The sequence below is a fragment of the Anoplopoma fimbria genome, chromosome 22 (assembly GCF_027596085.1).
Source record: "Anoplopoma fimbria isolate UVic2021 breed Golden Eagle Sablefish chromosome 22, Afim_UVic_2022, whole genome shotgun sequence".
In the NCBI taxonomy this organism is placed as follows: domain Eukaryota; kingdom Metazoa; phylum Chordata; class Actinopteri; order Perciformes; family Anoplopomatidae; genus Anoplopoma; species Anoplopoma fimbria.
In genome coordinates this window covers 9,311,558-9,329,265 of record NC_072470.1, presented here as the reverse complement: position 1 = coordinate 9,329,265, position 17,708 = coordinate 9,311,558, and the positions used below count along the sequence as shown (strand labels likewise).

At 40.1% G+C, this 17,708-nt stretch overlaps 2 protein-coding genes across 2 annotated transcripts in view; both read left to right on the top strand.

Annotated features, from left to right (window-relative positions):
- Positions 1-8,960, top strand: part of LOC129111485 (nck-associated protein 5-like) — a 113,934-nt gene extending 104,974 nt beyond the window's left edge. Inside the window, exons 18-20 of the mRNA XM_054623455.1 lie at positions 2-122; positions 248-423; positions 6,775-8,960. Coding sequence (XP_054479430.1) covers positions 2-122; positions 248-423; positions 6,775-7,074 — 597 coding nt within the window. The 3' untranslated portion in view covers positions 7,075-8,960. The remainder of the gene's footprint in view (position 1; positions 123-247; positions 424-6,774) is intronic.
- Positions 8,961-10,253: 1,293 nt separating this feature from the next.
- On the top strand, positions 10,254-16,321 carry LOC129111972 (ly6/PLAUR domain-containing protein 1-like). The gene is made up of 3 exons (XM_054624138.1): positions 10,254-10,302; positions 13,288-13,422; positions 16,086-16,321. Exons 1-3 carry the CDS (start codon positions 10,254-10,256, stop codon positions 16,319-16,321), a joined length of 420 nt encoding a protein of 139 aa, XP_054480113.1.
- The last annotated feature ends 1,387 nt before the right edge of the window (positions 16,322-17,708 follow it).

Genomic DNA, 17,708 nt, shown 5'->3' with positions numbered 1-17,708 from the left:
GGAAAGAGCCCTGCAAGTGTGCACGTACTCCGGGAGCAGCAGCGACACCGAGACTGAACCCGAGAGAACCGGAAGCTCCCCACAAAGGACCCTGATCAACAGATCTAAGAAGAGTGACTCAGGTCTGGATAAAACATTCATTCACCAAATGATTTATAGAGTTTGTTGAGTCATTTTCAGTCCACTATGAAGATTATGGAGATTCTTTCCCATTATTTTCCATTAAAACAAATCCCTCCGTCCACAGTTGAGCAGAATGAGGAGACCCTGAAGAGAAGCAGTGTGGAGAAACCCTTGTCTATCATGGACTACTACCAACACGATGTGTACTCTCATCTGGAGAATGACAGCAGGCGGATTTCCCAGTACAACCTGTTACACAAGGAGTCATCCCTGGATTGCAAAGCTGGAGACCGACTCAGTGTGAGTATCAAAACGACTCAGTGATCGCGGCTAATTGGTTTTAAATCATAAAAGATGCTTTACAGGCATGCTGCTGATTCCTATCAAGCATTTTATAGCCTCTTGTGATATCCAAGGAAGCTGCACAGACAGTGAAATTAGAAGATGCTTCAGATTCAGATATTTAACATCAGCTTCTTGTTTTTTTGTTATTTAAGAATTACTCTTACTGATAGTTTTGACTCTATCTGAAGGAGATAATGCACTGTGCCCTGTGTTGGTTGTTTTGGAAGGAATAAATCCATTTCCTCATTTCATGGATCCCACTGGAGGCAGTTAAAAGTGATAAAAAGCAAGATAGCCCCCAGTTGTAGATCCGTGAAACTTTATACAGTATGAAGAAAATCTGTGGGGTGTTGGGAAGAGTCAGAAAAATAACACCTGCACTCAATGAAAGTCTTCCCAGGATACAGTGACACACACTGTCACATAGTTTGCATGATTTTTTGTTTGTTGTTTGTCATAGACTTCGATGAGAAGACTTTTCAGATTGTCAGAGGGATTCTTGTTAAATTGCAACATCAACTTTACCTTTGAAATACCTCCCCGGGGGCAACAAATTTATTAAACTCCAAGGTGTTTCTTTGCTACCGTTGGAATTGTTTTGCAGATTTTCAAAGAAAAGGCGCCCTAATTGCTTTCGATCGCATAGGTATTTGCCTATTAGTATTTAACACAGCTGAATGACAAATGAGAATCAGAGACCATGAAATGGCCTCCAGCATGCATGGCCCGGCTCTATGGGACGGCCAAACTCTCCTCTTACACCGCTGCCACCCCAACACCCACCCTGACACAAAAATCCATAATCTGAAAAAGGGATCTGACTAAAAGTTCCAAAAACAATTGTGTATGAGAGGGGAGAAAAAAAACATTCTGTGTTTTTTTATTCTTGACCTTTGGTGTCATTCTGAAACTCAACATCATGATCATATATATATGGCTGTAAAGCATTTACACCCACTAATTAAAAATAATAAAATCATTATTTGGGTGGAAGGTGGAATATGCTCACTGCTTCAGCTTTTATTAGCACCATTATATATTTAAATATTGTTTTATGGGACTCTAGGGAGGGCAGTATAAATGTTTCACCATTATTTTTTCATTATCTGGAGGAAATGACTAAATTTATCTGGATGTTTTGCAGCAGGATGGTAGAATGAGTAGTAAGCACAACTGCTGAAGTGTCCTTGACTCTACAGTCTGACCCCCCTTAAGCCAAAAGAGAATTTCAATCAGGTATCATATTATTGCATGAGGCAGAGGCTCACTTTAACAATGCAAAGTTGAGTGCTTGCACTTGATCTGGAAGCAGGACTTGCACAAAAGAAAGGCTTCTGATTCTGATCCGAGTCCCAGCGGAGAATAGAACAGGACGTTAGGATATGGTGTTGTGTATAGCTGCAAGCATAACAAGCTGCAAGCATAACTCTATTAGCTGACATGCCAGAGACATCACACAACCAACTTTGGTCTGTTTGTCTCATCCTCCAGCCTGTCTCTCGTTTAATTGGACGCAGTAGGCTGCATTTTTAAAGAGTAAGAGGGAAGCCTGTAGCGCTCACAGGGACTGAACCAAAGCTGAGAGGTCAAGAGCTCTACTCCCAAAACAACCTGGCATCATGTCCTGTACTGTCAAAAGTAATTAAGTACATTTACTCAAGCAAAAGTAATTAAGAACCAAGAAAATAATGATTTTACTAGTAAAGAGAACTTCCTTTTTTCACCATTTGTAATAAAACAAGACTGAAGACTTAATATTCCAAGCTGACATTCATTTTGACAATAACCCTATTCCTAAGCACATTTACTCAAGCACAGAACTCAAGAACAGTTTTTAGGTAATTATACTTTACTTAAGATCTCTGAAGTCTGGCACACAAGTTCACCTGGAATAAAGGACTAAGTGAGTTCTTCTTCTTAAGGGGGGGGAACAATCTGCCAGTGCCGTGATGATATTTCAATCCATCTCCAAAGAAATTAGCTTACTTCAAAAACGCTCTAGCTATTGATGTCTGTATCTTCTGTAGAACCAAGAAAATAATGATTTTACTAGTAAAGAGAACTTCCTTTTTTCACCATTTGTAATAAAACAAGACTGAAGACTTAATATTCCAAGCTGACATTCATTTTGACAATAACCCTATTCCTAAGCTGTGAAGCATCCATAATGATGGATGACTGCTGTTGAACCCATTTACCCTACATTATTCTTTTGAAAAAAGACAATCCATCTGCGTTTCATCACCTCCTCACCCCTTCTCAGCGCACGTCCATACCTGCGTGGCCGCTTTCCTTTTGTCGTGGACTTGGCAGCTTTTGACTTCAGTTTTGGGGGGAAGTTTGGTGGCTGGTAGCGGTAGCCTGTGTCAGAGCCCGGTGATTTAAGCGCCTTTAATAACCTTTCACAAACACTCAGGAGAGTGATGTAAAGCTCAGCGGCTCCCATCAGAGCCCTCACAGCCCGCGCTGGCCTCCCATTCATCATCCTGACAGCACCTGACAGCCCTGCTAACGGCGGCCCCCACCTCCTTCTCCTCCTATCCTCTCCTTCCTCAGACTCTCTCTTTCTCCCATGTGTCTTTCCTCGTCTCCAAAACAACTCCCTTTATATGCTCTTCTCTTGATGACTTTCTGCTTTTGTTAAAAACTTTTTTTTCCTATCATCTAACCTTTCTCATTTATTAATTCCTCTCCCGCTGTCTTCTTTTTCCTGTTTCCATCCTTTGTCTGAATTAAGGAGAAAGAAATTGCTGCAGGAAAGCAACGTCAGAACTTGTGCAAAGGCATCTGGGAAGTTAGGGAGATTCCTGGGGTTTATGTGACGCGGGTCCAAAAACCATTGTACAACAAATTCTGCATGCACAGCATCTCCCCGAGCGGAGAACAGCTTGTTACCTTGAGCGATGATTACATGGCGAGGGGAACGGGAACATTTCAGTTGACATGTAATTTGAACTAGATAACCAAAACTATATCAGTGTACAAATAAAAACCAACAGCAGAAATATGCGCTCCCCTTGAGTTGCTGTCAGATTTATAGTATTGCTAGCCAACCTGATACAGAAGTGAGACACAGAAATACAGTGCCAGCCATCAAAATATTTGCAGAATCATGGCGGCGAAGACAACACATATTCTGAGACAATAAACATCTTAAATTTGTTTTTACACCATCGTCTGCACTGAAAAGTAAATTCAGAATCGGTCTTTGTCTACACAATATCATAGACACGACATTGGTATATCACAATTCTAGCAACAACAACAATCAATACCAGCAATGGGAGTTTTCCTATAACCTCTCTTTTATCTAACTTGATAGTGACCTACTTCAAAACATCATGCTATCATCACAATCGAATGTGTTCCATCACTGTCTTCCAAAAAATGACAATGTCTTGTTTTCTAGACGCATTTTTCATGAGCAATCACCGTCAGCACTAACCTCACTGACTAATAACTAACAGCAGGGGGAAAAGAGACAATATGTCTTCCTCATATCACAATAAAATACCCTTTCCATGAGCTTTTGTTGCAAGTAACTCCTCTGAATTTGAGTTTAGACATCCCATTACTGACATATGATGCAGAACCAATTGCTGATTTTGCCCCGCATTGTTTTCAAGTGGGAAGCTCTCGCTTAGATGTCTGCCTGCAGACTCAGTTATGTGTGCAGCCATCATTTTGGCTGAACCCGCAGGTGGTACAGAGACCTGCACCGGGAAAGGTTCGATCCGCTGGTAATTGTGTTCCTTCCAAAATCCAATCCAATCAGCGATAAGACAGCCGTTCCCTTTCTTTCTCCTTGTCTCCGACCAAAACGAGATATAAAGGGGGGGGGGTAGTTGAGAGAGTCGAGACATGAAGACTGTTCTTCACTGTCACACAGCTCTGCTAATCACTGATCCCAATCACATCACACACTCTTAGGTATCCCGAGGCTATAAAACGACTGTCAATATATAAAAATAGAGTTGTGGGCGTTGAAGTAAAATTCAACAAGTTAAATCTGTATTCAACAGCTGTGCTTAATTTGGGCTCAACCTCTGCACCTGCAAAAACCTACTCAACATTTTATATCATGTCAGCTATGGCCACAATTTCCTCGAACTTTTCTTTTGATTATGTCCTCTTTACAAATTTATGGAGATCGTGCATGCTGAGAAAGGTCACATCAGTGCAGATTAGTGGGGTTTGGTGGGTTTTTAAAATGGAAGGTTGATTCTGCATCAAATTACGCCATTGCAGTATGAGATGATTTGGTATTTTTTAACAGTTAGCTTTTGGGTTCAACCTGTGACGTTGTGAGTAGAATGTAAATAATGCAAACATATCAAATTTACATAAATCCTTCATTTCAAAGTACTTTGCTTGGTCCTTAAACAAAGATTTCCACATAAAAAAATTTTTTTTTTTCTTATTTCTGACAGAAGCTTTAATAAACCAGATTCCTATGAACTTATTAGATACTATAAGAATGGACTTTCTTCCTTGGTCTTTTTCGTACACTAGAAATAGTTCTCATACTTAACTCTAATGAGTCCTGCTGGTTTCATCCCAGCCCCCCACTCAAACAATAGTTTACACCTGGGTTGGCAGGTGAATGCAATTAACTAGCTGGTAGGAGAGGAAACCAACAAGGCTCCAGGCCCATAAGGAACAGCACTGAGAACAATTGTTTTTACTCTCTCCACCTACACATGCCGCCTAACATACAGCTTAACGCAAAAAAACTTCATGCTGCCTTTGTAGAACTTGTCAGAAAGCATTGAGGTAAATGCAGGAAAGCAGCAGGTTAGGGGATAGATGATTACAGCACAGTCTCTGGGATGAACAAAGCCAGACTGAGAAAACTGACATTTTAAGAAAAGCTACTATTTCATAACTATGGGAAGGTGGCTGCAGCGTATCTATAGTGCCCACTGACACTGTCAACATGCCCTGGAGTAAGACACTGAGGCAATATGTAATATACTTTAGTTCATTAAGAGCAACCGAGTCAGAAAAGAAACGGTCTTTGAATTGTAAACAGAGCTGGAGTCTTTCATTTAAAGAATTTGCCTCCAGTATTTGTCCTGATGAAGGTGTGATGGACTAATTAGAACCCTCTTCTAAATATTGCATTTGTTCTTTGGTCCTCTGGCACATCAGCATTTCAGTCATGAGTTTGGAAACTTACAAAACTTGAACTTGCAAGATCAAATAACGCCTGCAGGTTCCATTACAACTTCACTCTAGACTATATTTCTGATGCATGTGTGTGTTTATGTGTTCATGCTTATTGAGTGGATGAGTTCTGGGTTCAGGTCTGGTGGGAGATACACTTCGTAGCAAAAATTCTAAATGGTCCAGGTTTGGAGCGTCCCTAGAGGTTTCCTGGACCCTCTAGCTATTCCTCTGTGTACTTAGCCCTGTGATAAAAATACCTATGCAGATAACTGCTCTCCCAGGCTGGCGTTTCTGAAGAAAAATGCAGCCACTCAGAGAACTCTGTTTACAGCCTCTGAGGAGGGATTTTGATGCTGATTGCTACAGTAACTAGCTCCCTAAGGTGCCCTTTGAGACATACAGTAGAGATCACGTAGAATACCCAGATAATTGCCACATCATAAACAACACCTGAATATTTTAAGCTTTGTGTTGTTTTTTTGTTTTCATCTGTAGACTGTTTGACTCAAAGGTCATTATCAGTGTTGTGGCATAGTCATGTGTCTTAAAGTACCAAAGAAGCAGATGGTTGCACTTTTGTTGTTGAGTGTAATCGCTGCTGAGTTGCCTAAAGGCCAACGAGACACTATCCGGTCTAGTGACCTGCTATAATCACATTCTTCAATTCTAATTCCTCCTTAACTGTTGCGACTCCAATCCGCATGTAGTCACCCTAATCACGGGCACATTCAGGATGAAACTGCCCATGCTAATTGAACAGTGTTAACAGATAGCAGCTTTAAGAGCACCATTTCCTCAGAGTAACACATTCCAGGCCAAGCTTATCCATAAAGCAGCTGTACAAAAATAATACATCATACAATGCTGTTAATATAACGGGGAGAGTTGTGGAGCCCATATGCCCTGGGACGCTTGTCTGCCAACACCCATGACACACATTTGGTCCTCAAGCGTAGTAATAATGTCAATATACTGCAGACCACTGTCGTGCAAAAGCAACAGAAGTGAATGTGGAGTTAGTTATGAGCATGCATTTGAGATTTTACCAACACAGGATGCAGCAAAATCCTACTTTAATACTATAAATGTACATATGTTGTGCTCTTTATTGATTTATGTTCCTTCTTTTCTCTGCAGAAGGAGATTCCAATGGAGAAGGCGCCCGTCAGTGCCCAGTCCAGCTCCCTCGACTTCTCTTTGGAGTCCCTGAACAAGCTGAATGACAGCAGCTCCAGCAGCGGCAGCCTGTACCCGGACACGAGCAGAGGAGACTGCCACGCCGATGCAGGAAAGAGCGTGGAGGACTGCTGCAAAGTGGACGAGCCCTCCTCCTCCAGCTTCTCAAGCAAGCCTGGGGCCGATCCCGTGGGCTCGCTCAGCGACTCGCTGTACGACAGCTTCTCCTCCTGCACCAGTCAGGGCTCCAACGAGGTGTAGGGCGACGAGTGAGAAGGCGGGGCTGTGGCAATAGAGACAAGTTGGGCGTGTCAAGTTCTTGGCCACTTTTCTTTTCAAATTTTCATCCTCTGAATAGATTTTCAGGTCGATATTCATGTCTGTTGAACCTTAAGAACACCCTTAACCATTATTTTTTGCGTTTGCAAGTAAAAAATACTTCTACTGGACTTGGTTTGGTCTCAACCCTCTTTGGATCTGGACTACAGCCCTGCCACAACATGCAGAGCCCTGTACTCTCTACATAAAACATGAAGCACTTAGTGGATGCTGGAGACACGAGGATGAAAACCTCAACCCAAACACCAAACCTGGACTTTTAATAGTTTGCCTCTGGGTGTGGTGGACTGGACAGCAATACAAAACGTTGTCTCTTTGCAATTCTTTCTCACCATGCTGGGGGAACTTCTTATCATTGCACTGTAACAAATACTGTACAAAGTTTGTAGGGAGTGTAAAGTGAACGATTATTCATGCAGCGTTAAGCAGGCAACTTCTTGAGGCAACATAGGCGTACAGTTGCAACAAAATTGTTGCTTTGATTGCATTCCTAATTGCTAGGAAAGTAGATTCAAACCTAAGGTGTCAATTTATGTTTTGCTGCTAAGTACGTTGCCCAAATATTGCCCATGTTGAATCACAACTCAAAATAATACACCTGGTTCATAATTGTCTACTTCTTTTATTGAAGCAATATTTTTTACAATTTACAGCAGGATTTAAATTGCCTTTCATTTCTGTTCATTTTAAATCATCTTAAAGGTAAAACCTGTTGCCAATCTTCTTTTTGTGTGTTATTTTTAACCAACTCTGCAGCCGCAAATGACGTGAAAATGATCACAATTCAGCTAACAGTACTGATTAGTACGTAGAAGCAGGTTATCTGATGATTTCAACTGAAGCAAACATACTATGCTTCTATGTGGTACATTAACTCATAAGATGATTTTTCAGTATCTGACTGGTACACAGGTACAGCAAACAACCAACTTTTTGGCTTGAAAGCATCCGGTGTCATTGTTGGTAGCTCAGGGAACATACTGGACTAATGTAGATTGTAAGAATTAAACTGCAGCCATCAGGAAAATGTCGATAAACACAAATTACACTCAGTGATCTTCTGCTTTTTTTGAGTTTCTCATGCAGAACTCCGGAATCCAAACAGTCTCATGTAGCGTAGCGTACCTGAACTCTCCAAACCTCAGTTTTCCTTTCATAGTTGTATATTTTGTTGTATATATTAAATAAGTTAATATCAGAATGGGCATTGCTGATTGATATATGCAAATGAGGAGAAAACAATAAAAAAAAAAAAAAGTAAATTGTTTGCCAATCATTCAACCAAGGTTTTAAGTCTACTGTTTGAAAATGGCATGTATGTTTTTCTTATGGATTCTTTAGGGGTTCTTGTTTAAAGCAAAATCTTTATTTTGATCAATAAGAGCTATTACTAAAATATTTTATCACTTTATTTTGAACTTTTAGGTGAAGTTATGCCAAATTTCTATCTGGAATTTGACCAGCTGGTGCTAATCAACAGAGCCGACTGTGTGTTTCAATTTTTCTATGAAACTGTTAATATTGTATGAAGAGAGTCTGAAGAGGACTTGTGTATTTTTCTAGATGTCCAGTATTTATACCCACATTTTGTACTGTCAGACTGTAGTGTGATTGTCATGCTTCACCTCTCTCCTTAAATGTTCCTGGTTCCTTTGTAAAGAGAAATGGTTACCAGCAGTGTTACTTTGGTAATTATTATTAATGTTATTGTTATTATTATTATTATTATTATTATTATTACTGTGTGCAATTTTGTCTGTTACCCCAGACTTTAATGCTATATTTTATGTAACTATTTCCTAAATAAATATGAGAAACTATTTCCTATTTCAAAGTGAGCTGAAGCTGTGTGTGTGTGTGTGTGTGTGTGTGTGTGTGTGTGTGTGTGTGTGTGTGTGTGTGTGTGTGTGTGTGTGTGTGTGTGTGTGTGTGTGTGTGTGTGTGTGTGTGTGTGTGTGTGTGTGTGTGTGTTGTGTGTTGCTCATGGTGCACGTCACCAGGTGATTCATTCATTCTTTCCATGTAGAAATAAGGGTTTGAAATCTTTCACCCCCAGGGCATCCCGTGTAATCACCGCTGCCCACTCACACTCTGTCAGCGACAGTTCGCTCTGCGCGGAGGGATTTATAACCATTAGTTAGTCCCTTGATGGGTAATTATGTGCGTATAAATAAACGCAATTAGTTTATGGACGCGTGGATGATTTCTGGCTCTACGTGCAGTAATAGGCTCAATATGTTGTATTGATCACAAAATACATTCAAAGTAAACAGCAGTAGAATGTGTTTAAAAAACAGTGCACATATTACACTGAGGTAAAACAGCTTAGAGTGCACTAATCTATTCACATATAACTCTCAAAGGAGCAGAGAGAAGAGTAAATACAATCCATTAAAATACCACTTAAGTCAGTAGTGACCACCATTGTGAAATTAAGGAAATATATAGCAGTCATGACATGGAAAACCCTAATAAATACATTAAGAATTAGACATACAACAAAGCCAAAGTAATAAGGCTGAAAGTCTCAAAATACTTCTGTATGATTTTTTAAGAATACACTATAACAGTTGATAAAAGGAAGCAAAGAGGCTTTCTCGTCACTACTTTAAGTATTAAAGTAAAGCACAATCAACCAAAGTATCCTTAATAATGTTAAAGGTCACTCTGTTTCCTTAATACATCTTGAAGTGAAATATATATATAGGAAGGAAATAAGGAAAAGCTTTCAAACTTTCCATCAGAAAAATATGATTCAAATGTCACAAAACCAGAAAATGCCAAATATCTATAAAAAAATCAAACTATGAAGACAAACTGACTGAAAATACAAAATGATACTGGGGTGGAAAAAAATGCAAACTACGAGCTCCCATCACGTGGTTTCGCGTTATGATTTCTCTGGATGTGTGTCCAGATGCGCTGGAGAGAAAAGACTCACTCACACTTTGCGGAGCTTTTTGCTGTCACCCTTTGCAGCCAGCAGAGAGGATGAGTGCATCCGTGTCTGGGCTTCCTCCGCGGTGGTTTGTCCTCCTCGCCCCCGTCTGAACAAGTTGCTTTGGTCTGATGTTTCCCCTCGGAGCGTCTTTTGGGAGAGGATGCGTCTTCTCGTTTTTGTGACTTTATTTGGAGTCCTTCTCGACGCAGGTAGGTGCAAGTTCTGTCATTGGCGTGAGGTCGCAGTCTGGAGCTCAGCTAAAACAAGTGCTTGGATATACTTCCTTTTTTTTTTTATCTACATTTATGTATTTTAAACCATTTAATGTACTGCTCCTAAATGCCTTTGTGTCGATGCCATTGTTGCCTCTTGGTAACTGATTACCTCACTCTGTGCGTAAAATCAGACATCTAGATCTGCATAATTCACTAGATGACTTTATTTACTTTTGGGAAAACTTAAGGAACCTAAATAACGGACATTAAATTAACAATCATGTTACGTTTATGCTGCTTGATTTGGCACAGAGGTGGAACAGATAGAAACACATATTCAACACAAAAACAACCTTAAACATGTGATTATCACGAGATGGTTGTTTCTAATTTCTTTGGTTGATGCAGAATTCTTGCCTTTATGCAATTGTTGGCAAATCATTTTAGGATGCTGCTTTTTTTTTAGGCATTTTGCTCTGTTTTAAGTAGCTGGCACTCATATTTTTATATTTTATCTTCAGAGTATTTTTTACAAGAGACCTGCATGAGATGTGCTCCAGTTTCCAGAGCTGCTCCTACAGCTGTGTCTGATTTTATTCCATTGTTTTGTTGTGCCTAAAGTGATTGCGGTTAATGAGATTATGATGAGAAGATATTGGTTTTTACACCTTCTGTATGAAGGTGTAAATTATTTAGTTTAGTTTATATCATCATCTGTTTTCTGTTGTGGAAAAAACACATTTTTAGAGCAATTTTCTGATAAAACTGATAAGAATCTTGCCCTCCAGTATGACTGATATTCCCCCAAATAAGTTATTTGTATTCACGCAATCTCCTCTGAGGTGATGGATGGAGCTTTCAGGCATTTGCTTGGTTTAAAGTAATTAGGCTGGGGTTGTGATGTTATACTTGGACCTTTATCAGATGCTTTTATTGGCGCTGTCAGAGTTGAGATTAATGTTTGGTGCCATTTCAATAATTACACTACCAACATTTATCAGTGGGGACCGCACGCCTGTGTGGGATATTTAGAAATAGTTTTAATTGAATGCATCCCTATGAAGCTGATATCTTTTAGAAATACTAATTGAACCTGGCAGGCAACAATCCAGTGTACCAATTAACACTGACTGATGTAATTACTTGCAATAAGGAACTTTTAATTCTCAGCTCTCTTTGAAAATCATTCAGAGGTTCAATAAAATTCAAGGCTTCCCCCTTTACCTATGATGCAATGATGAGTTGCCAGTGAGAATATGTCATGCATATTGCAGAGGGGTATTGCACAGCACACATAGTGTCTGCAAAAAAATTATCCTTTGACTATAGACATGACACTCTCTCCTATTCAGGTCCCATAGCTTGATTTCTGCAGACGTTTCACCCTTTCTGTGAGACAGAATGAGGATAAAACTCATATTAATGACGATGTTTCAGGCAATAAGAAAAGCCCATCCAGGCAGCTTTAAGAGCATCACATGAAATTCACAAAAAGCTGCGCGAAGTGCTGTATATTATCTTTACGAGAAGACGTGGTAGCGGTCACACACTCACAGTTTTACTACCTCAGGGGATGAGAATTCACACCAACAATCTCTACACTGGCTGAATTGTATTGTAAATGGATCTTTATCACCTATAAAAATCCATGGGTTTAAAGGGAAGTCTTTCTTTACAGCTTCTTCTCACTTCAATGTGTAAATCTATAACCTCTGTGTTGACACTTATGACACAGCCAACAGATACGGCTGGAAAGCACCAAAGATGACACTTGGCGAATGACTTGCTCTTGTGCTTTGTAAAGTCACGAAGCCTTGGCACTGCCCTTATGCTGGCGGGCGTAATGTCTCCGTGCAAAAAGACAGAGAAGATGACATTGCAGTATCGTGGAGCGCCATTAGTCTTGTTTGAGGTGTAACACCATCAAAGGCTCTTGCACAAAGCTAAATCTATAAAAGCCTCGGCTGCTTGACTCTAAGAAAACAAGAAGAAAAAAAGGAGTGTAGCCTACAGATGCACAAAATGTGAGAAAAGCACTTTTGCCGTCACTCTGATGAACACTTCATCAGTCATGCTGCACTATTACCTCCATTTTGCACCATTACCTCCATTTCATTGTTATTGTTGTTGTGTTTTATGTTCATATATATGCTTTTGTATATATTTATATTCATACAGAGTAGTTAAATGGTCTTGCTTACCTTTGTTTTACTTTGTTCTACTTTGTTCTCCTTTCTTTTTGTTCATTTGTCTATTTCTGTGCATGAACGTTGAACAACAGGAAAACTGAGTCAAATTCCTTGTATGCGTATGAATTCACGGCCAATAAAGCTAATTCTGATTCAGATTCTGATATGGTGGGCAGTTATAAATGCACTCTGCACACAAGAAAGGACAACATGGAGAAAAGAGGGAATAGGTGACATTGAAGTTGTGCAGAGGAGGGCGAGTATAATTAAGCTGGAGCCTGTTGTTGGTTTTCTTGTACTCTTCTTGTTCGTATTAAACCAACAAGTCATGACATGTTAATTTGTGAGTTTTTAGAAGTGCTTGTAGGTGGATTTTGCTACCTTTGGACAGAGCCAGGCTAGCCTTTCCAACCCGTTTCCAGTCTTTATGCTAAGCTAAGCTAACTGGCAGCTGGCTGATTTACAGATATAGGAGTGCCAGTTGTCTTCTCATCAAAATATCTGCAAGAGAGCGAATATTCCAAGCTTTTCCTTTAACCAAGGAATGCGAGAGTTACTGTCAGCTGTAAACTTTGCACATAAGCAAACATTTGTGCTTCTATGGCCATGTTCCAATATTCTGCACATTTATATTCTGCATTTGACATATACCAGATGTTGCTTCAATCAAATTCTTCTCTCATATCTAGAAGAATCTCTTTTATCTACAGTATTCATAGGAAAAAAAACACTCTTCAGGGCTCCATTATCTGCGATGCCACTAATGCTTGAATATATTGCACTCTTTCAGGAGATGCCCTTCAGATCCAGTGCTACCAGTGTGAGGAGATGAAGCAAAATGACTGCTCCACGCCAGACTACATCGTCAACTGCACCGTCAATGTACAGGACATGTGCCAGAAGGAGGTTCTGGTCAAACCTGATGGTAAGTGAACGTTTAAACCTGTATCCAAGAAGAGTTCCTATTCATCTGCAGAGGAAAGGTGACGGTCTAGAAACCGGAGCCGGAGCTGAACAAACAGCACTCGGAAGCTATTCGACCTCTGAGAATTAGATTTTATTTCTTTGCCATTCAGATGAGGGTTAGGCAACGTTATTAAGTCGCAAAGCACTTGCAATTTTGTTGATGTGCAACGGGGCGGGCAAACATAAACTCTGATGTCTCAGCTGGTACAACCTGGGACGCAGTCATAAACAAGGTTGTCTGGAAATCAGCAGGTTGAAATTATATCACTTATAAAAAATTTTTTTGCTGTAATGTGACATTTATTAAAAGTCATGCAAGCGCAGCAGCCTACATAAACAGCAGATTAAATCAGCTGTGAAGTTTGCGCCTGTTGGCATTTGAAAATGACTCCTCACCTTTTTCCCTCACTCCAAACACCTTTAAATCCTGGTATTTCTGACTTACTCACCTGGCAGAAGAGGCTGAGTATAGGTCACAACAAATCTCCAGAGCTTTTTTTTTCAGGGTAATAAATAGTGTTATCTATTATTTTGTGCCTTTGCTCTGCTTCAAAGATGGAGAGAGTTGTATTGATTGATGTGTGGATAGAAGTCAGACACTTGCAGAGAACAGTATCAGACAGTGTAACACATCAGTTTTCCATGATGCATTGCACACCTACACACAGGTATGTGAGGCCCTCCGTTGTTTTTTATTGTCATGCTCACTTTTATACCAGACATCTCTGGCATCATCCCCGTGAACACTATCTCCCTGGACCACTTTATTTGGCTCATTCGTCAGAGAGAAGAGACTTTCCTTCAGCTGCCGCCGACACAACATTAGATTAGTTTTGCACCGTGTTATAGAAAATAAAACGGTTCAGCCTGTAGGGCGCCGACTCAAACGTTTTGGGAATTTGGATGGTGTTGTCCTTTTTCAGCCATTCCAAACCAGAAATACAAGAGCAAAAAATATAAAGAATGCTGTGTTTATGTGCTCTATAATAATAATTTGCATTATGTATTAACTTGCTTGCATTTCTTTATGTGGTTATAAGGTTATGTTAACTAAAGCAGCCCTGTTCACAACTTGCACATTTACTGTGTAGTATTTTCCTGCAGCCACTATTACAAATCCTACTTCAGCACCACGGACAGCGCCGTTATTTCATCAATACACAGCACAGCTAGGCTACTGATATCTCAGAGCCACAGATTCTAACTTTAACTCAGTCAGATGAAGGATCAATGAGGCTGACTTTACTAAAATATTCAACTACACAGCATTTTGAAACAAAGTCATGGAGCTAATGTTAGCTTCATTTGCTAGCTAGCTAGCCACAGCCAGGGGAAGTTGTCTTTTATGACAAAAAAAATCTAATATCCTGTTAGAAATGAGAAGCCTGCTTTTGTTTACCTCACAATTCAAGGACACATAGATATCTGTGCAGCATCCACAACTTCAGCAGGTAAATGTGAGCAGTTTAAGCATTTAGCTCAAATTCTGAAGCAAGAGAACAGCTTGAGTGTGGGTATCCTGTTTGGTAAGGTGACTCATTTACATATGTCATATCAGACAGGTGGCTTCATGGTTAGACACGCTATCTTGTAATTTGAATTTTGCAGGTGCAATGGCTGCAACAGTAGCTTTGTGTGATGTCCTTGAGTAAGACATTGAACCTGCAGCGCTACCCACGTTAACTTTATGCTTTTCCTTGTGAGACACAACAGCTGAGTGCTGATGCTCTTTGCAGAAACATGTGTATGACAAACACAAAGACTATCATAGACGAAGCTGTACATATTTCTCCTCCTTCATCAAGAAAAAGCATCGACAGATAATGGAACGTTCTGCCTAGAGAGATCGAATGCATCTCAATTTAATCTAAACTTTTTCCTGTCCAGTACGGGGAAATTTAATTTGCAGCAAACACAAGATAAATAACACAATAAGAACAGCACTCAAATGATAAAACACCTTGTACTGCTACAACATGCCGAGAAACACAGATTAAATAATGCTAAGATATAATAATAATAATAATAATTAAGCCTTTATTAGTCCCACAATGGGGAAATTCGGTTCTCTGCATTTGACCCATCCCGGAGGAGCAGTGGGCTGCAATGAAGCGCCCGGGGAGCAATTTTGGGGTTGGGTGTCTCGCTCAAGGACACCTCGGCATGTTGCCTGTAGAGGGGTTTGAGCCACCGACCTTGTGGTTGCCGGTCAAGCGCTCTACCTCATGTGCCACAGCCGCCCCATAGGCTACTAGATGGACAACTGTGGCTCTGGAGTGCAATAATAAAAGTTACAGCCTAACAGAATATGAGTTTTTCCTCTTCATACAAGCATACAAATTGTTGGGACATGTACCACGCTGACAAACATCAGTTAATAAGAGCAGACAGGAAGTCAATAGCTCCATAGCCCTGCAGTGCAATAAAATGCTGCAGCAATGCAACACACAAGGCTCTTATATGTTACATCTTCAATCTAAGCAATTTAATTACAGCACTTTTCTATTCAGTCTGTGCTTTTATTTTTCAACATGCACAAAACTCAAAGCTGGATTAATGGCCTCTAACTGTGCGTTCTGTCTGGACACACTTAAGATTTTTGTTTGTGTGTTTTTTCAACAGGAATACATTATCGGAAGTCCTGTGCCTCCTCTGGAGCTTGCCTCATCGCCTCCTCCGGCTACCAGCAGTTCTGCACCGGCAGGCTGAACTCAGTCTGCATCTCCTGCTGCAACACCCCGCTCTGCAACGGGCCCAGGAGGAAACGCCCAGTCCTGTCGGCGGCCACGTCCAACCAGCCCCTTCACCTCTTCATGACCTTCTTCCTGCCGCTGCTGATGCTCCTGTCTGTGACGTAGACTGAGGATCACATCACATCTCCACAGTTTGTTTTCTTTAGTCCCAAAAAAGAAAAGAAACCTCACTTTGTTGCTCTTGTTTTTTGGGTAATTTAGTCAAAAGTAGAATCTTGGCATGTCATGCTGTAAGGTTAAAGGTTTTCACAGCAGGAGAGGGAGTCATGTCAAATCAGGTTGCTAAACACGATAAATATGTTTTAATTCAAGGATGTAATTTACCCTCTATTGGTGACAAATACACAAAAAAATGCATCAGTGAAGGTCACAATTAAAGGACCGGTTATACATTTGGGAAACCCTTTTATCACTTTCTGGTGGAGAGTGCGTAGCGAAAATCAATACCACTATTACGTCTATCTGTTAAAAGTTTAAGGCTATTGTCAGTGACTGGTTAGCTTAGCTTAGCACAAAGACTTGAAACGGGGGAAACGGCTAGCCTAGCTCGGGATGAAGGCAACAAAGCACTCATTGACACATTATATTGTTGTTTAATCCTTAACAAAAATTGTAAAAACAGCATTAATGTTTTTAACGAACCTAAATAGAGAATTATAATTTTTAAACTTGATTTTATTTATGGATTAAACACAGGATAGAATTTGTCATTTAGTGAGATTGGAGGTTGACTTTGTTATCTTTTTCTGTCTTTGTGCTAATATGCTAAGCTAACAGGTCTTATTTTTAATGGACAGATCTGGGAGCTGAATAAACATATTTTCCAAAATATTCCTTTAAGGGAAATCTACAGCATACACTGATCATTTATGCACATTTTCATTGACATAGTTTCACCTTGGAGCCGGACCTGCGATCACTGCTGTGATACACTGAAGCAGCAGATTTGGACGTCACACAGGTTTTGTATCCTCTCAGCGTCGAGAAAAACTGTTAATCTGATCGATATAACAGCGTAACTACTGAGAATGAGACTGCAAAACTGAGGAGGCCGAAGTATATGGAGCGTTCTGAATCATTTATTTCTGTCTTTGCAAGAGAAGGACCATGCAGTCGATGCATCTCTCACCTTCTTTGCTTTTTGTGAAGTGGAGCGTTTTGTGAGAAACCTGCTCTGAAGTTATTTTCTGGTCGTTAAGGTTCTGGTAGAAGTTATTGTAGAAAATGATATCTCTAAGCTTTTACTTTGTGGGCTTTTGTTGATGTATAGTTTTTCTTGCTTGTTAAAGCTGTTGTTGTTCAGAATTTTTATATTTTGAATGGATTTGGACAGAACTGACATCACAAATCCAAAATATACTTACAGTCCTCATATGTGATGAAGAAGGCCCTTTGATTGAGTCAAATGTGAATTTGAAGGGTTCTTAGGTCTCGCTCTGGCCGCATATTAATAATCATATATGTGCATATTTTCCACTGACGTACAGTATTG